Source organism: Bos javanicus, chromosome 13 (genome assembly GCF_032452875.1).
Source record: "Bos javanicus breed banteng chromosome 13, ARS-OSU_banteng_1.0, whole genome shotgun sequence".
Lineage (NCBI taxonomy): Eukaryota > Metazoa > Chordata > Mammalia > Artiodactyla > Bovidae > Bos > Bos javanicus.
Window position 1 is genome coordinate 76,834,962 of NC_083880.1, and position 20,475 is coordinate 76,855,436.

Below are 20,475 nucleotides of genomic sequence, written 5' to 3' on the forward strand. Positions count from 1 at the left end.
GGTCCCTGGTCGGTAACTAAGATCCCACATGCCGCGTGGTACGGCCTAAATAAAATGAAGAATCTTGTTTCAGACCCAAGTGAAGCGTGAGCTGTGTGTGACTAAACCAAGGGGAGACACGGTTTTAGATTTCTCCTACTCTACACACCCTGTTCCAGGCGCCATTCCAGCCACCTTATGTGTTTTACCTTGATCTGTAAAAACAACCTCATGAGATGGAGAGTGCTCTCACCCCCACTAAACAGACAGAAAAACAGAGGCATTAAGAGCTGACACAGCGAGCAGGCAGCAGCGTCTCTGCATTTTCAACCACTACACACCGCTGACGCCTCCATGATCTGAAACGAACATTGAGACACAGGAGACTTGGCTCTTCTGTGCCCAGTTTCCTCTTCTGAAGAACCGGGAGGTGAGTTTTTAAAACTCTCCCTTCCACTTCTGACACTCGAGAAGCCTCTATTTTTATTTTTTTTAATACGTATTTATTTGGCCACCTGGGTCCTGGCTGCAGCAGGCAGGATCTTCGCTGTATCTTGGGGAATCTTTCATTGCAACTTGCGGGCTCAGCAGCTGAGGCACACGAGGTTAGTTGCCCCTCCTCATGAGGGATCTTAGTTCCCCAACCAGCGATGGAACTTGCGTCCCCTGCGTTGAAAGGCAGATTCCTAAGTACTGGACCACCAGGGAAGGCCTGAACAGCCTCCAGTTTTGAATCCGACCAGAAGCACTCCTGAGTCAGAGACCTCTCCTGACCCATGACCCGGACTGGTGGTGCCTGGTGAAGCCATAACCAGAGGCAGACAGCTACCAGCGTCGGGCGTTTCCTGGGACCACATCAGGGTCGGGCCGGGAGCTCCATCCACCGCTGATGGCCCCACCCCTCCGAGACCTCTCAGAGCCCAGCCCTCGGGCTCCTGACCCAGTGCAGGAAAGGTGGCAGCCTGCCAGCTTCTCCCGGGTGACGTGTGCCCTCTGCCTCCAGCCGGCCCCGCTCACTCGCAAGCCTGAGGCCGGAAACGGCGTTACAAGAGCTCGTGTGGCCACAGGGCCGGCCCCAGAAGGCCCCCTGGGGGTCCAGCCCCACCAGCATCAGCTGCTTTGGCTCCAGCGGAGGAAGAGCCCACGTGGGGGTGGCTGAAGCCTGAGTAAACTCGGCCTGGGCTGGGGGCCCACAGGGGCCTGAAGGGACGTGCTGTTTTCTAAACCCCCGGATTCTGGGAAAAGGGCCTGCCTCAGACAGCCTGGGGAGGTGCTGTGGGCAGGGCTACGGGTGGATGCTGGCCGTGGCCTTGGCATTGCCGAAGGAGGACTCTCAGGAGGGCCCCAGTGAGGACAGGCAGGGCGCAAGGCGGGAGGAGAGGGCAGCGTTGATGGAGGGACAGGAGGACACGAGAGTCACAGACAGACCAAGGGAGTGAGAGGGAAGAAAACATCAGTGAGAAAGAGACACATGGCCCAGCCACGCAGAGACGGTGAGGAAGGACACGGAGGCCTCTGACCAGAAGGAGCAAGCCCCAGAACAAGGAGGGAAGGGGGCAGAGGGAGGGGCCTGTGGCCGAAGTGCCTACTGTGTGCTAAAGCTGCACTCACAGGATCACACTGAATAGGAACTCGTCACCTGTGGAGGTAATCAGTAACAGCAGCTACTCGTTCTGGGCACTTACTATGCGCCAAGCAAACTTAACAGGTTTGTCCTTCAAAATGGCTCTGTGGAGTACAGGATAATTCAACCTATTCCACAGATGAGGAAATTGAACCAGAGAGGCAAAGTCACAGAGTTAGAGAAATAATAAGGAACTCGGCTCTTAACCAAACACTATTGTAACTTTTTTTTAATCAACCCCATTTTACAGAAGAGAAAACTGAGGCTCAGAGAGGTCAGACTGCTGAAGGAGGACGATGAGAAGCTTCCCCACGCCCACACTGAACACCCCTCACTCATCCTGTGGAACAGTTCCTCACCACAACCTTAGAAGGCCAGCAGAACCAGACAAGGAAAACGAGGCTCAGGGAGACAGTAAGTGAGAAGCCCAGAACCAAGAAGGAAAGCGGAGGTGATGCCGAGAGTAAGGCCCAGATCTGGACCTCCCCTCAGCCCCAGCCTTTGCTAGATAAAAGAATAAAGAAGCCTCTGGCAAGTCACTATTTTGTCCCGTAGCAATGTAGCAGGAAGAAGTTTCATTCAAAATAGGCTGCACTGGTCAGTTGTGACGGTTCTCTACCTCCTCAGCGAGAAAACTGAAAGGCAGAGATTCTCCTGGCCCACCAACCTACCCACCCACTCGTCCATCCAACCATCCACTCAAGCCCCCACCCCTCCGTCTCCTAACTTTCCCTCTGTCCACTCATTCATTCATCTCTCCATCAACGCAGCCATCCAATCACCCAACCTTCCACACCAGGGACTAGCCACTCTGGCAACTACCAACCAATCATTCTTCAACACACCCATCCAACAGACCATCTATCCACCAATCTCTAAATCTCCACCATCCACCCAGCCTCCCAATTTATGACCATCCAACCATCCATCCATCTACCCATTTACTTAGAAAGGCCCAGCTCAACTTTCATCTAAACACACCTCTGCCAGCCCATCATGTCTTCATATTGATTCTCCAACGACCCAAACATAGATTCCCCCAACCAACTATCTATCCCTCCATCCAGCAGGCTCCTAAACTCCAACCACTCACTCATTCATCTACTCACTCATCTGTCTACCGATCAGTTCATACACGCATTCACAAGCACTGCCTCCAGGCCTCCCTTCACCTACATCCATTAATCTCCCAAACTTCCACCTAGGCATCTATCCCTCCTCCCATTTGCCCGCACATCCTACCAAACGTCCATCCCCATCGGTCTACCACTCATCCACCCGTCCATTCACTCTGCAAAGTTTAAGACGCTCCAATGAAAGACACAGAGATGACGAAGACACTATCTTTACCTCAAAAAATGTAACAGGAGAAGGACCCCCTCCCCTCGAACCATCTATCTTTGGATCTTAGAATCACAAGATGCGAGTGCCACAAAAAAATCTCCAAACTCCCATGACCGCCTCGCCCTACACTGCCCACTACAGCAGCCACAAGCCACGGGTGACTGCTGAGCACTTAAAGGTCCCTGGCACAAACTGAGACGAGCTGTAAGCGTAACAGACACACTAGATTTTGAAGCTTTAGCGTACATTTTTTAAAAGAATGCAAAATACCTATTCACTCAATTTTTTAAACTGATTAGGTAGAATGATAATATTTGGGGATATATTGGGGTAAATAAAATATATTATCTAAATTTATTCCACCTACCTCTTTTTGCTTCTCTAAATGCGACTACTAGAAAATTTTAAATAACCTATATTCCTGGAGAGTGCTGATCGAGAACAAATCTCTCAACTCAGAGGAGAAAAGGGAGGCCCAGCGCCCCAGGAGAAACTGTCAAGAGTGCAACCAGATCCCAGCCTCCTGACCCACCCAGGCAGCCCTGGCCCCGCCTCCAGCCACTCACCTGGATTTCCGCTTGCAATAGACAAGCAGGTTGTCGAAGAGGAAGAAAGCTCTCTCCTGGATGTTGCCCGCAGAGATTTTTAACAAAGTCCCTTGCAGGAGGAGCTGGGTGCAGATGTCCGTGAGGTTGGAGCCCTAGGAGAGCAACAGGGCAGGGGTACAGTACATGAGCTGGTGAATCCAGGAGACAGCCCTTGGGGATACCCCTCTTTGTTTCCAGAGACAGACCTGCCCCTGCCTCCCTCACACCCCCAAAATCTCAATGCACCACTGGAGGTGAGCAGACAGAAACCCAATCGACAGTACCACCCAATCGACAGCTTCCCTCTGCTGGCAGGAGAGCATACAGAGACGACCATCGCTCAGAGAGGGGACCTGGGACCTGGCGAGGTGGAAGGACTCACTCAGCCCACACGGCCCAGGCAGTGTTTTGTTATAGGTTTCGTTGTGTTTTGTTTAGTTGGTTTTTTGCCAATCCCCTCCTCCCTTATTTATTTGTGTCTTGACTTGTTTCTTTATTTCCTCCATGAGAATGCCACCTCTGGGACTTCTCTGGTGGTCCAGTGGCTAAGACACCAAGCTCCCCAGGCAAGGCGTCCAGGTTCGTGCCCTGGTCGGGGAACTAGATCCCACACGCCGCAACGAAGAGTTCGCATACCACACCGAAAGCTCCTGCATGCTGCAAGACTGAGAACAGCCAAGTAAATACATAGATATTTTTTAAATGCTGGCAGAATTCATTATATACATATAAAGAATGCCACTTTCCTAAGGACAGGAAGCATTATCAAGCATCTATCAACCATTTGCCACTGTACTTCTAGCACCTCCCACACACTCTGGCACACAGTAGGTGCTCAACAAATGCTTGCAGAACAAGTGACCAACCCCACGTGAACACCACCAGGGGAAGGATTCTGAGAGCACCCCCTCTAGCTGCAGGTGTGAGAAGCGATGGGAACCATTCCTGAATTCTACCTGGTCATCTGTGCTAAATAACCAAGATGCTGGGTGTGTGTGGAGTGCACTGAACTCTCGTGGGGCTCAAGCAGCGTGATCAGGAAAGGCGCTGGGGAGCCCGGGAGGACGGCGAAGATAAAGAGGCTGAGGATGCGGATGGGGCGAGGTCCCTGCTGGAAGGGGGACGCGGAGCCAAGGACCACACAGGTCCATCTGGAGCTCTGAGCGCACCAGGGCCCGGGGCAGAGAGATCTTACAGTGAAAAGAGAGAGGAAGCGGGAAAGAGACCGTGGAGGGCATGGGCCCCTGGGGAGGGGGGAGTCTCAGACCCATGCTCCTCTTCCGTCCGAGAAAGGTGGTTTCAGCTGGCACGTGGCTGCCCAACCACAGACTCCACGTCTCAGCATCCCTCATGCCAGGCATGGTCCTGTGACGATATTCTAGCCAGTGTGCCCCGCTTCTACATCCTTTTCTTGAGAGAAAACCACCTCCCTCCCGTTCCTCCCTTATCTCCTCTTGCCTAGGATGGAAGGTGGCCAGAGTGGCAGGACCCGCTGTAGCAGACGGCAGAGGACGGCGTTGGAAGGGACCAGGGTCCGAATGGAGCAGGGCCGCCCCACCCCCAGCCTGCATCACTACTGAGAAATAAACCGCTGGGCTGGTTGTTTTGTTGCTGTTCTTGTTTTGGCTGCAGTGCACGGCACGCCGGATTTCAGTTCCCTGACCAGGGATCGAACCTGTGCCCTTGCAGTGCCCAAACCACTGGACTGCCAGGGAAATCCCAAGATTTTTATCTCACTTAAACCATTAAAATCTCTCTTTTGTAGAGCCTCCAACTTTAAGTGCTTGATGTACTTTAAATACATCAAGATAAGGATGGAGGCCCCATCCATTGGTGGCGCCCCTGACACTGAGGCCCAGGGGATATGGCACGAAAGTGTTTATTTTAGGGGAAATTCATTACAAACCTGCAGATCACAGAGTAGCAAGAAACCAAGAGACAAGATGCTGTCTCTGCCTGGAAATGAACTGAGGGAGGAAAGAGCCGGGATTCTTCACAGAATCTCCTTCCCCAGACACTCAACACCCAGGAGCGACAAGTTCATACCCCAGAGAGGCCTGCTATCTCAATTATTTCTGAGACCCAGCAAGGGGAACTGGTTTTGGCAACTCCGAAATGAGACTGTCTGCTACCTGCCCACCGCAATTCCCTCTGTTGCTGTCAGAGTGGGTTTGTTTGGTGCCCATGGGCCAGCTGGAAACAACAAATCCATTCACCCAGTGGTGCCAGAGAGCCCCCTCTGGGTCTTGGAAAACCAACTTCTTTGCAGCCAAGGGCTGTGCAGCCCAGGACACAAGCACATACCCGTTAACAGAAATCACCACCTAGATGCTTGTGTGCCACCGGCAGATACGTGACACCCACAGCACAGCAACCCAGCACGGTAGTGTGCCTGCTGCTCCACCAATATGGGGGCAAAAGCAGCCCCTGGAGCCTCAGCATCCACGCAAATGGAGAGCGCGACTCCCCGGTGATGAGAGTCCATCCATGACCCACAGGGCAGCTCAGAGCAGACAGCAGCGCGACACTTCCTTCGAGACCCCGTGCTTCTGTCTCCTCTGTCCACCTCACTCGTGCCCGCCTACCAGTCCTTCCAGGCTCCAAAGGGGATTTGGGCTGCTTGCACGTGCTGTGCTTAGTCGCTCAGTCATGTCCAACTCTTTGCAACCCCATGGACTGTAGCCTGCCAGGCGCATCTGTCCATGGGATTCTCCAGGAAAGAATACCGGAATGGGTGGCCATGCCCTTCTCCAGGGGATCTTCTCAACCCAGGAATTGAACCCAGGTCTCCCACATTGCAGGCAGATTCTTAACCCTCTGAGCCACCAGGGAAGTAGTCCAACGTATAGTATTTTAGAATAACTATACTCAGAGTAAAGGGAATACCCAGATTTGTGAGATACAGAGCACCAGCTGACACCAAAACGAAGGGAACCAAAATACTGTCATGCCCATTGCCCTTCAGGGTGGAAGGCTGCTTGTATAGGAACCTACCACCGGGCCCGGCTGTAGGGACCAAGAGCCCAGAGGCCATGCAGACCTAGACCAAGGCCAGGGGACCGCAGAGAGAAGCACACCTAGCCTGGGAAGTTGCCTCCCTGGCCTCAGCCAAGGGCCACCCAGAAAACTGCATCTGAAGTGCCCAGGATGCTGCAGAGGGAGGCCTCTTCCACCCCAGCTCTGCTAAGAAAGAAGCCCAGCTGACAGTCTCCCTGGAATCCTTAAACCCAGGTCAGGGGTGGGGCTAAGGACCAGATACACACGAAGAGGCTGAACACCATGAAGTCCGCCGGTCAGGGCTGCAGGCCTCCTTCAGACAGAGCAGAAGTGAAGTGCTGTGCAGAGAAGAGGGCGAAAGCTAACACAGGTGCACGGCTTACCACCCGCCAACTCCGGTTCTAAGTATCTCACAGAACTCCATTAATCCTTACAACTCTCACTTTACAGAAATGGAGTTTCACTTTAGGAAACAAAGGCACAGAACAGCGAAGTGACTTGTTCAAGGTCACACAGCTAGTCCAGGCTTGCCTGGTAGTTCAGCTGGTAAAGAATCCGCCTGCAAAGCAGGAGACCCTGGTTCGATTCCTGGATCTGGAAGATCCCCTGGAGAAGGGATAGGCTACCCACTCCAGTATTCTTGGGCTTCCCTGGTGACTCAGGGAAAGAATGAGCTGGTAAAGAATCCACCTGCAAAGGAGGAGACCCTGGTTCAATTCCTGGGTCAGGAAGATCCCCTGGCGAAGGGATAGGCTACCCACTCCAGTATTCTTGGGCTTCCCTGGTGGCTCAGCTGGTAAAGAATCTGCCCGCATTGCGGGAGACCTGGGTTCGATCCCTGGGTTGGGAAGATCCCCTGGAGAAGGGATAGGCTACCCACTCCAGTATTCTTGGGCTTCCCTGGTGACTCAGGGAAAGAATGAGATGGTAAAGAATCTGCCTGCGTTGTGGGAGACCTGGGTTCGATCCCTGGGTCGGGAAGATCCCCTGGAGAAGGGAAAGGCTACCCACTCCAGTATTGTGGCCTGGAGAATTCCATGGACTATATAGCCCATGGGGTCGCAAAGTGTCGGACACGACTAAACGGCTTTCACGATGATACAGCTAGTGAGTGGGTGGGCTGAGACCTGAACCCAGACAGGTGGCCCTACTGCCCCACCTTCTCCCCTCTGCCACCTGTGCCCCTCCTAGACGGGGACCTGAAGTGTTTTGATGCATCTGTCGGCCTACAGCAGGGGTCTTCAGAGGGGCAAGAGCACAAGGCATCCCAGAGCGGGTGGGAAGAACATACAAGAACTTCTATTTATGGCCCCTCTTTTTAACTTCACGTTTTCCTCACGTTTCTTTCCTGCTGTCTCTCTTTGGGGGAGTGAACAGTGGACAGTCTCTTAAGCCAGGGCATCCAGAGCCAGTAAGAGTGGTATGTTCTCTCTTTTTCTTATTAAGACCATGCATGTCTTTTTACGACCATGAGCTTCTCACGGAAGTCTGTGGAGCATCCCTTTGCAGGAGGGTCAGCCCACACTGGTACAAGCCCTGCCAAAGTTGCATGATGCTTTCTCATCTAAAAAAATCAAACAAGAAATCCTGCTTTGCAGCCACGGCTCTTCCTGACATTTATGGAGTATTTACTCCGAACCAATAAAAAAAAAAAAAAAACACTGTTCTGAGCGCTTTGCATAATCCCCGAATCCTCAAGTGAGCCATGTGGTCTCCTGCCTCTATCCAAACTTATCAGATAAGGAAACTGAGGCAAAGGCACCCCTCCAAGCAGAGGGGGCGGGCCCATACGCTTACTTCCACACTCTTGTGACATACTCCCATTTCCTGGTGTTCAATAAAATGGATTTATGGATTACCTTATCTGGTTTTAACTAAACCAGTCCCACAACTAAAAAGGACAATTGGCTTATAGAGGATCAGGCCAAAAAAACCACAGATCAGAGATCAAACTAATGATGCAAGCCTGAGCACACAGCAAGAGAGTGGCCAAGACAAGATCAACCTCCTTTGGAAACAAGTCCCTTGCCAGCCATACTGCGAGAGAGAGGACAGCTATCTAATCAGATTGGCAAGAGGTCAAAGAGACTAGAAAGTATCAAGAAGAGAATCAAAAATCAGGACCGGCAACCACCTTTGTTCACTGTGAATGCCGCCCTAAGTCATCCAGTCCCCTGAGGCGCTAACTGCTGATGGCATGAAGTTACTGCAAGCAGCTTCATAGTTAAACATTATTTGTTCTAGCTGGAACATATTATTTTCCCAAGTCCACTCTGAGGATCAAACTTGAAAACCTTTCTACTATACAGAAAACGATGTCACATTTTCCTAAAATCATCTGTGTTCTATGCTTCACTTTATTGACAAAATGATACCAGGAGACAGCTTTAGAGATACTATTTCTGAAATGAGACAAGTAAAAGTGAAAGTGTGGTCGCTCAGTCGTGTCTGACTCTTTGTGACCCCAGGGACTACCGTCCACCAGGTTCCTCTGTCCATGAAAGTCTCTAGGCAAGAATACTATAGGAGTGGATTCCCATTTCTTTCTCCAAGGAATCTTTCTGACCCAGGGATCGAACCTGGGTCTCCTGCATTGAGGGCAGATTCTTTACCAACTGAACCACAAGGGAAGCCCAAAATTAGACAAGTAGGGGGAAATGAGGCCAGGAGAATAAGACAGACTTGCTTAAGGCAGGATCATCTGTAAGTTAAAAGGCTGGACCCAAAGTCAAGAGCCTGGACCTCAGTTTTCTACTCTGTGAAATGGGGATAACAACAGCCCTCTCTTCCTGTGTTGGAGTAATGTGTCACATGTGCTCAATAATTGCCAGCAGCTCTTACTCTGGGTCACTTTATTTCCTACTGCACCCAGCAACACTGATCAAAATAAGCGCCATTCTCAAACTGCAGATTTTTCAGGGTCATAAGAGCCTCAAAGACCCTTAGTTCCTATTTCCCTAGGCATTTACCAGAAGGCATCTGGAAATCACTTCTGGTCTGGCTGCCAAACTGCTTGCTTAATGCTCCTCACAGGCGCCCACATGAGAAATTTTCTTTCTAGCTGGATGTCGAGAACTCTGTCTCCCAGAAGAATTGCCCAGCTTCTTCCTTTTTTTTTTTTTTTTTTTTTTGACAAATGAATGATAAGTAGCTGATGTGTCCTGCTCTTTTTAACTTGGCTGCCAGGAAACTCAAAGCCCAAACAGACAGATACTTAAACATGTCCACTGTATATACACTTCAGGTCAGCATATTTGGTGAAAGTAGCCAAGTGACTGATTTCTGGCCAATGAGATGGGAAAGGAAGTCCCTCTGGGGCTTCTGGGAAAGGTTTTCCTCCACTAGGGAGGAGAACTGGGTCCCATCTCCTCCTGATTTGTGTCAGATGATACCTGGAGCTGCGCCACCATGGAACCACAAAGGGTCACAAGAAACCAAATCAGAGCTCTGGCATCATGAAGGTGAAACAAGATTCCTTAGAGGAAACACCCTAACTGACACAATTTTCAGTTGCAGGAACAGAAACCAAGCAAAGCATTTTAAGCAGAAAAAAATGAGGGCTTTCCTTACTCAATTCTTGGAGGGGCTAGAGCAGCCTAGAATTACAGCTGCCAGAAAACCAAGAACACTGCCCAACTGGCCCTCCAGGGGAGCCACTGCCCCTGCCCTAACTGGGGAAAGGGACAATCAGACCCCTGCCTGCCCGAGTTGGTGTGTGCATGCTCAGTCGCTTCGGTCGTGTCTGATTCTTAGCGACCCCATTGACTGTATAGCCCGCCAGGCTTCTCTGTCCATGGGAGTCTCCAGTTAAGAACACTGGAGTGGGGTGCCATGCCCTCCTCCAGGGGATCATCCCAACCCAGGGATCAAACCTGCGTCTCCAACACTGCAGGTCGATTCTTTACTGTCGAGCCAATGGGAAAGCCCGCCCAAGCTGGTACTCTCAGGAAATGCTGCCCAAGCTGCTGCTGCCAGGCCTCAGGTGATGTAGCCTTAACTATCAGCTACAAAGCCACCCTGTCCTGCCAGACAGACACCACCAACAGCACAACAGAGCCCTTCCCCTTGACACCCAGAAGCTGGAAGCCGGGCGCTCTGCAAATGTGATCACAGAGAGCCAACACAACCATGACTGTGCTTTGCTGCAAGAGCAGAAGGGTGGCCTCTGTCCCAGCCCTGCCTTCCAAATCTCACGCAGCTGGATCTGATCTTGTCCGACCCTATCCCATCTCAGGGAATCTGAGAAATGCAATTATTTATTCTCCAGACTCAGCTGGGCAGGAAGGAGAGTGGGCACATGATAAACACTAATGCACAACCACCCACCTCCTTCCTGAACACAGGCCTCTCCCCTCTGGAGCCACACCTTCGACCTCCCAGCAACACAGTCTCATTTGCTGCTGCTGCTGCTGCTAAGTCGCTTCAGTCGTGTCCGACTCTGTGGGACCCCAGAGACGGCAGCCCACCAGACTTCCCCGTCCCTGGGATTCTCCAGGCAAGAACACTGGAGTGGGTTGCCATTTCCTTCTCCAGTGCATGAAAGTGAAAAGTGAAAGTGAAGTCGCTCAGTCGTGTCCGACTCTAGCGACCCCATGGACGGCAGCCCACCAGGCTCCTCCGTCCACGGGATTTTCCAGGCAAAAGTACTGGAGTGGGGTGCCATTGCCTTCTCCGACAGTCTCATTTAGGACTCCCCAACACAGGGAGAGTGTTCCAGGAGGCGCAAGTGGTAAAGAATCTGCCTGCTAATGCAGGAAACACAAGAGGTGTGGGTTCAGTCCCTGGGTTGGGAAGGTTCCCTGGAGGAGGCAATGGCAACCCACTCTAATATACTTGACTGAAAAATTCCATGGACAGAGGAACCTGGCAGGCTGCAGTCCATGGGGTCACAAAGAGTCAAATACGACTGAGCGACAGAACACACACACACACACAAAACACAGGGAGATGAAGTGGAAATCCCAAACGAAGCAAGTGCCAGAAAATCCAAACGGTCTAAGGCCGATGATTCCGAGAAAAATCTATGTCCAAGACTTTCCCCTTTAGTCTCAATCTCCCATTCCAGCTGTACTTACTCAGATATTAACTTTTTTATTTACTCAGATTCTCCCATTTCCTTCTACAGATTTTCAGGAAGACTCTAATAACTTAAGGAAGCCACAACAGAAGAGATCAAGAATCTCATCCCCTAATAATCATGACCACAGTAACATCCATGTGCTTGTGCTAAGTTGCTTTCCGTCCTGTCTGACTCTTGACGACCCCCAGACCGCAGCCCACCAGGCTCCTCTGCCCACGGGACTCTCTAGGCAAGAATACTGGAATGGGTTGCCATGCCTTCCTCCAGGGTATTGTCCCCACCCAGAGACTGAACCCATGTCTCCTGCATCTTCTGCATTGCAGGCATATTCTTTACCACTGAGCCACCAGGGAAGCCCAGTAACAGCCATACCTACCATTCACTGAGTACCTACTATGTACAGGTATAGATAAACAAAGCATGGTTCAGAGAAGTTAAGACATTTGCCTAAAGCCACCGTAAAGGAGTGTTGAAGCCAGAATTCTGTCCCGGAGTAAACCCTTAAACACTACCCTTGACCTTGGCATCAAAAGCTCAAAGGACAGCAGGCAGGTCAGGAAACGTGAAGGGGAGTGATTGGGGGTGGGGCAGGGAGAATAGAGGCTCCGATGGCTGATGCCACGCAAAATGGGGGCCCAGGGTTCCCAATTTTTTAAGAGAAACTTGAAATCTATACTTTTATGTGGACCTCCCTGAAAAATAATTAAACTTTTTTTTGCAACATGCAGGCCAAACAAAATATGCCACAGGCTAAAGCTGGTGCCCAGACGGCAGTGTGAACCCACAGCTGTGCACTCCCCCCAGCCTGGGTCTGTCTCCAGCCCAGAAGGTTCCTTCTGCCCCAGACACACCTCCCAGCCTTCAATGTGTGACTGCAGCTGCTCCAAAGCCTCGAGCTTCTCCATCTGCCGCTTGGTCTCATTGATGTTGGAGCAGACGGTCTTCATGGCCTGCAGGGCGCTCTGGACTGCAGGGTGGTCAGGGTGCTTGCCGGGGGTCCTCTTGGCCAGTTCCTAGGTTAGAGGAGAGGGCAGGGATAAGCGACATCAACCCAGAGGGCACCAAACGGCCTCTAGATCACCCAGCTCTGAGCCAAGTCCCAGCTCTGCTCTGGACAAACTGGGACCTGGAGCTAGGGAACCTCAGTCTTTCATTCACACATTCAATAAACGTCCCCTGAGCAGCTCCTCCAAAACAGGCAGCGTTCTGGGGGACACATCTGTTAATACACTAGAAAAATTCTTCATCTGGTGGATATTGCATGCGTGCATACTCAGTCGCTTCAGTCGTTTCGGACTCTTTGTGACCCTATGGACTGTAGCCCGCCAGGCTCCTCTGTCCATGGGATTCTCCAGGCAAGAATACTGGAATGGGTTGTCATGCCCTCCTCTGGGGATCTTCCCGACCCAAGGATCAAACTTGTGTCTCCTATGTCTCCTGCACTGCAGGAGGATTTTTTACCCACTGAGTCACCTGGGAAGCCCCTGGTGGATATTACATTCTAATAAAGAAGATGGGCTTAAAATAAAAATCAAGTATGTAACACAAGATTAGACAAATATTATGAAGACACATCAGAAGGGGCTACAAGGTCTTGGGCAAGGTGGTGTTCTTTCAGAAAGGGAAGGCAGGGAAGGTCCCTCCGAGGGGGTTGACATCTGAACAGAGAGTGTGGACAAAGCCAAGGAGGGACTCCTGCACAAATCTGGGGGAAGAGCATGCCTGGCAGCAGGAACAGCAACTGCAAAGGGGCAGAGTGGGAGCATGTGGGCTGTGAAAGGGAAACATCCCGGAGGCAGTGTGGCTGGAAGAGAGAAAACCAGAGAGAGGAGGAGAGCGAGTCAGAGGCAGAGTCTGGTAGATCACAGAGGAGGTCACAGACACTGCTCCTCCCCAGCCCCAGCTTTCTCATCTGTAAAATGGGTATAAAGAACACCATGGGGACTTCCCTGGCGGTCCAGCAGTTGAGCCTTCCAGGATATCGAACCCTCCAGGTACGGGTTCGATCCCTGGTCAGGGAGCTAAGATTCCACATGCCTCCTGGCCAAACCAGAACATAAACAACAGAAGTAATACTGTAACAAATTCAATAAAGAGTTTAAAAATGGTGCCAAAAAAAAAAAAATGGTCAAAAAAGAAAGAAAGAAATCTTAAAAAAAAAAAAAAATAGAACTGCTGGCCTTCACGGGGACATGGAGAAAAGATGTGAAGAGGCCAGTCAGGAGCCTGAATCTGCCAGCCCCTCCCCGCCATTTCTCACTCTCCTCTCCCACCTTACCACAACACAGGCTGGGGCATTCCGGAGGACAGGTGGGCCTTAATCCAAGGGTTTCAGCCCCATAGGACGTGTGATAAGGAACTGAGACGCAGAGACTAGCCAGGCCTCGAGATACCAGAGGAGATTTTCAGGCCGCACCGCCTAACCGACTGGCACAGATAATTTTCTCTCATCAGCTGGCCTCAGCGTGCCCGAATGTTTCACTATCTCTCCATCTCTCTACTCTCTCAAAAATCACAGATACGACGCTCCGGCCAGCTGGTTCCCAGCACAGCCACACGTGGGCTCCAGGGCTGTTTCCACCCCTGGACTGCTGGGCGACCTTAGCCCAGATGCCCTCCACCCTGAGCTGCAGGTTTATCATCTGAAAACCTGTGATGACACTCCCCTGCGGTCCAGGGGTTAAGACTCCGTGCTCCCAGTGCTGGGGGCCCAGCTTTGGGTCCTGGTCAGGGAACTAGATCCCACATGCCTCAACTAAGAGTTCGCAAGCTGCAACTAAAGACCTCATCTGCCGCAACACAGATCAAAGATACCACGTGCCACGACAAAGGCCCGACACAGCTAAATAAATAAATTTTTAAAAAATAGAAAAGAAAACCAGCGACGAGAAGGAAGACGGTGACAAGGACTGCAGGCAGCAGCCAGTGCCTACTGAGCCTCGGCCCTGTGCCTGGGAGGTAGGTTCTGTTAGCATCCCATTTAACAGACGAGGAGACAGAGGCTCAGCTGACGCACCAAGGCCTCTGAGAAGTAAGAGGAAGAACCTGATCTGAACCTGGCTGTATGCTTCTGCTCACAGTCATTTGCTTTGTTGTTCAGTCGCTCAGTCGTACCCGACTCTTCGCAACCCCATGGACTGCAGCACGCCAGGCTCCCTGTCCTTCACCATCTCCCAGAGTTTGCTCAAACTCATGTCCATTGAGTCTATCATGAGTGAGTGAGTGAGTGAAGTTGCTCAGTCAGGTCTGATTCTTTGTGAACCCATGGACTATACAGTCCATGGAATTCTCCAGGCCAGAACACTGGAGTGGGTAGCCTTTCCCGGCAATGGCACCCCACTCCAGTATTCTTGTCTGGAAAATCCCATGGATGGAGGAGACTGGTGGGCTGCAGTCCATGGGGTCACGAAGAGTCAGACACGACTGAGCGACTTCACTTTCACTCTTCACTTTCATGCATTGGAGAAGGAAATGGCAACCCACTGCAGTGATCTTGCCTGGAGAATCCCAGGGATGGGGGAGCCTGGTGGGCTGCCGTCTATGGGGTCGCACAGAGTCGGACACGACTGAAGCAACTTAGCAGCAGACTTAGCAGGAGGGATTGAACCCAGGTCTCCTCATTGCAGGTGGATTCTTTACCAGCTGAGACACAGGGGAAGCCCAAGAATACTGGAGTGGGTACCCTATCCCTTCTCCAGGGAATCTTCCCGACCCAGGGCTTGAACCCAGGTCTCCCGCATTGCAGGTGGATTCTTTACCAGCTGAGCCACCAGGGAAGCCCATGCTGCTACTAAGTCGCTTCAGTCGTGTCAGACTCTGTGCGACCCCATAGACGGCAGCCCACCAGGCTCCACCGTCCCTGGGATTCTCCAGGCAAGAACACTGGAGTGGGTTGCCATTTCCTTCTCCAATGAAGGAAAGTGAAAAGTGAAAGGGAAGTCACTCAGTCGTGTCCGACTCTTCGCAACCCCATGGACTGCAGCCCACCAGGCTCCTCCATCCATGGGATTTTCCAGGCAAGAGTGCTGGAGTGGGGTGCCATTGCCTTCTCCAGGGAAGCCCATGGTGAGGGGTAAATCAGACACTGCGGGAAAAGCCACCCGGCTGGGAAAGGACAGCCTCGGTGAGCACTGTGTCTCCACTGGCCGGGATCAGGCCTGCCGCCACAGGACAGGACATGTGAGCTGAGCCCGTGAGCAGCAATGGGCCGGCCGGGTGTTGGGTGCGTACCCTGCGGAGCACCAGCTCCAAACACGACCCTCCTCTAGCCACGTTTATCTCTTCTCTGCCCAAACAGTAGCAGATCCTAATGGTGCCAAAGTCCAGACATTCTGTAACCTCAGACCCTGGGGGTTTTCTTGGGCCAGGGACGGGCCAGCGGGGAAGCAAAAGGGGGAGATGGAGCCCTCTCTCTGGAGGCAAGTGAGCTGGGAAAGCTGCTCCAGGGAAGACGGGGAGGGGAGGAGGAGGGGAGGAGGAGGGGAGGGAGGGGCCCAGACAACAGCCCCAAGTGGTGAAAGGGCTCATGATAAATCAGAGAAGGGGAAGGACAGTGTGGGCCGGAAAGGCTTCAAGGAGGAAGTGAGGCAGAGGCAGGCCGGTCACTGAGTATCGAGTGCTCTGCATTGGGTTGGCCAAAATGTTTGTTCGGGTTTTAATGGTGTGCAGGAAAACCCGAACAAACTTTTTGGCCAACCCTACACAGAGGACGTATTTCCATTGGTTCCCAAACTCAACAGAGACAGACTGAGCCCAAGACAGCCCTCCGGGAGCTCACGGTCAAAGGGAGAACAGTCCACAAGTTGAGCGTTAACCACTGACAGTAATAACAAGAGCTAACACTCGCGGAGGGTGTATGTTCTTGTCAGGCTCCCGGAACCCTCATATCAGCCCCATGAGATGGTTCCTGTTTTTACCCTCATTTGACACACATAAGGACTGAAGCCCAGAGAGGTCAAGTCATCTGCCTGAGGTCACAAAGCAGACTGGGGCCTAACCAATCTGGCTCTGGGGTCAGTGCTCTGAACCGCTATACTGTTCTATAACCTTTCTGAGAGTTAAATAGGAGTACTTTCCTCCCTAATAAATATATAAGTTATATGATGGATAAGTGATAGGTGAGAAATGAGGACAGAGAGTGAGGGAGGTGCAATGGCCTGTCTCGAGGAGCTGGGCCTCCAGATGGAGACCTGGACGAAATGAGGGCATGGGCCATGCAAGAACATGTGGGAATGACACTCCAGGCAAGAGAGGAGCACAGGCAAAGGCCCTGAGGCAGCAAGAAACAGCAAGGAGGCCAGGGAGGCCACAGCAGAGTGAGAAAGAAGACGACGTGTGACGAGGTTGGAGGCAGGAGCTAAACCCAGATCAGGGGCGGTCGGGGGGTACTCTTCAGGTTCATCCCAAGAGCCTCAGAGAAGCAATGGGTGGAGGGGGGCGGGTACTAGCTGAGGCCTAACAACATCCCTTTTATTTAGCCTTTACAGAATCCCTCTGACTGCCAAGTGGAAGATGCACTGGCAAGAACATAAAATGAACATAAAAGCCAGAAGACTGGCTAATGGCCACTGGTCCAGGCGAGAGATGCTCAAGACATGAACCAGGAAACCCAGGGATCCTCCTCTGATGGGTTCCCTGAGGGGCTGCCAACAGCCAGTAGCTAGTGAAAATGAGAGAAAGGTTAGTTCCCTTTTCTGTCTGTCTGTCCTGCCTGAGATCAGTGCTGGGTAGAGAACTGAAACTCAGCAGGGCCCTTCCGACCAGGCTGCTCGCTGGACCAAAATTGAAGGAAAAGTGTTAGTTTTGTTTTCTTTGCTCACAAGGGAGTGTGGGCTCCACTGTCCCCAGCTACAAACTCACCGCCTGTTCCTGCCCCCGGGCCTTTGCACTTGCTTTGCCCTTTACTTGCACTCTACCTCCAAACTGTAAGAAGTGGGACTGCGCTGGCATACAGACAGCTATAAGATCAATGGGAAAGAAATGAGAGCCCGGAAATAAACCCTTACACTTATGGCCAGTAAATGTTTAACAAAGTGTGAAGACAATTAAATGGGGAAAGAACAGTCTTTTCAACAAATGCTACTGGGAAAACTTTATCCACATACAAAAAAAATAAACTTGGACTCCTTCTCACACTGTACACAAAAATTAACTCAAAGTGGATCACAGATCTAAAAGAGTGAGCTGAAACTATAAAACTATTAGAAGAAAACATAGGTATAAATCTTCGTGACCTTGGGGTAGGCAATGCATTATTAGATATGACACCAGACGCATAGGCAACTAAAAGAAATTAGATTAACTGGACTTGAGCAAAGTTAAAAATATTGTGCTTCAAAGACTATAAAGAAAGAGAAAAAACAATCTACAGAATGTGTAAATTATTAATATATGTCTAACAAGGGACTTGTTTTCATTATATACAAAAAACTCTTACAAATTAATAAAAAGACAAATAACTCAATTTTTTTTTTAAAAGCAAATGGTTTGAAGAAACATTTCTCAAAGACAATACACCAATGGCCAATAAACTCATGAAAAGATGCTCAGTATCATTAGTCATTACCAGAAATCCAAAACAAAACCACAGTGAGATAACACTTCACAGCCCCTAGAATGGCTACAATCGAAAAGACAATAACTAGTGTTCGTGAGGATAGAGAGAAATTAGAATCCTCATACATTGCAAGAAGAACTATAAAATGGTGCAGCAGCTTTGGGAAAGAGTTTTGCAATTGCCTAATGACAACTGGACCTAGCCATACCTCAAATCATGTATCCACATATGTTTCAGTTATGTGAGCCCTTTTTTTTTTTTTTTTTTTTGGCCCCATCATGCAGCTTGCAGGATCTCAGTTCCCAGACCAGAGATCAAACCCAGCCCTGGCAGTGAAAGTGTGGAGTCCATTTTTTTTTTTTTAATTAAAGCTGCTTGAGCTAGTTTTTCTATCCCTTGTATTTGAAAGAGTCCCTACTGCTTCATAATCCCAGAGAGACTGCAAGGATCCGGAATCCCAAAGATGTCCCAGTCAATCCCAGACAAGCATAAAGTATGGGTATCTTCAAAATTAATGGAAGCTTGAGCTGCACTAACAAAGGTCTTACGTGCAAAAGGAGGGAGGTGAAAAGGTTCCCTCCCAATTCAGAACTTAACACACTGTCTTAGTAAGCTACAACAGAGTCAAGTTCAAAATAGACAGACTACGGTGTTGAAAACCCTGACATCCACATCCAAGGTGGAACAGCTTCATGAACATACAGGGCTTGCTTGGCCCAGAGAAGAGTTTTTCTGGAAGGAACCCAAAAGCTGCTTGTTAAGCATCTTTGGGGCAGGGAGGGTGCGTGGAGAGGGTCTCCTAGGCAGCGTTAGTGGTAAAGAACCCGCCTGCCAATGCAGGAGATGTAAGAGACACAAGTTCGATCCCTGGGTTGGGAAGATCCCCTGGAGGAGGGCATGGTAACGCACTCCAGTAGTCTTGCCTGGAGAATCCCATGGACAGAGGAACCTGGCAAGCTACGGTCCATGCACAGAGTCAGACATGACTGAAGGGACTTAGCACATGCACACACACACACAAGCATCTTAGGAGAACTACATGACCAAGAAGAAGCCCTCTGCATCTGTAAGACCTCAGAGGGTTCAAGTGGGCTGAGTGTGCATATCTATAAAATGGGATCACAATCAGATCCAAAGGCTATGGCCAGGATCAAACAGATTGATGAATGTAAACGTGTTGGTGGTCGGTAAGGACATGATATTTATCATGGTTATTTCCATACTCATAATAGCTCTTACATTTATTATTATTCCTATGTAGTAATAATAACAGTGAAAGTTGTAGTCATAGTAGTAATCATAATAGCTAGCATTTGAGTATTTACTGAGTATGCCAAAAACTGTTCTAAACTTCAATTTCTTAAGTCATTTCATCCTCAAATCATCCCAATGAGGTGTGTTAATCACTCAGTCGTGTCCGACTCTTTTGCGACCCCATGGACGGTAGCCTGCCAGTCTCCTCTGTCCATGGAATTCTCCAGACAAGAATACTGGAGTGGGTTGCCATTCTCTTCCTCAGAGGATCTTCCCAACCCAGGGATGGAAGCCAGATCTCCTGCATCGAAGGCAGACTCTACTGTCTGAGCCACCAGACAAGCCCACGAGACAAAATCATGTTTATCTTCAGGCCACAGAGAAAGAGACTGAGGGACAGAGGGGCGAGGCCTCTTGCGCAAGGTCACAGAGCCAGAAGGCAGGACCTGGTGGGCATCCAGCCCATCCACGGGCCCCTCCAGAAACAGGACCAAGCGGGAATGAACACTCCCAAAGCAGGCTCTCAGAACAAACATGCAACATCTGAGCAGCGTCAGGCCCTGGGGACTCCTTAGAAAAACTGAGGGCAGAGAAGGGAGGGGGTGTGCCACGGGCACCCAGCAAAGCAGCGGCAGAAGCCCCTCCAGGCCCAGGCCGGGTGACCTCTCCCCAGCATCCGTCCAGCCAGCCCCGTGTGGTTTCAGAAGCGGGGCCTGAGGTGAGGGCTTCCTGGAAGAGAGGATGTCAGAGCAGAGGAGTTGCCGCTTCCGCCAGGGGCCCCGTCACCCCCTCCCCTCCCGTCACATTTACCAAAAGGACGCCTGCTGGTGTCCACTTAGGGTGGCCACGTCGTGTCCCCAGAGGTGTGGGCACGGGGCCTCCAACTCCAGGCCAAACCGGGGCATCAAGGAAACGCGACTGCAGCCAACTCCTCCTTTCTGGCTCAGCCTGCTCAAGATTCAGAACACGGGGCCCAGAGGTGGAGGAAGAAAGGGGCGAGGAGGAGGCAGGGAGGAGACGGGCCCCCGTTTTCCCGTCCTCTCCCTCATCATGG

At 51.0% G+C, this 20,475-nt stretch overlaps 1 protein-coding gene across 2 annotated transcripts in view; it reads right to left on the reverse strand.

The window, feature by feature from the left end:
* Positions 1-20,475, reverse strand: part of PREX1 (phosphatidylinositol-3,4,5-trisphosphate dependent Rac exchange factor 1) — a 181,610-nt gene that overhangs the window by 56,561 nt on the left and 104,574 nt on the right. For both annotated transcript variants that reach the window (XM_061437890.1, XM_061437889.1), the window contains 2 exons: positions 12,463-12,624; positions 3,514-3,647 (listed from right to left, as the gene is read on the reverse strand). In XM_061437890.1, the coding sequence (XP_061293874.1) occupies positions 3,514-3,647; positions 12,463-12,624 (296 nt within the window). The remainder of the gene's footprint in view (positions 1-3,513; positions 3,648-12,462; positions 12,625-20,475) is intronic.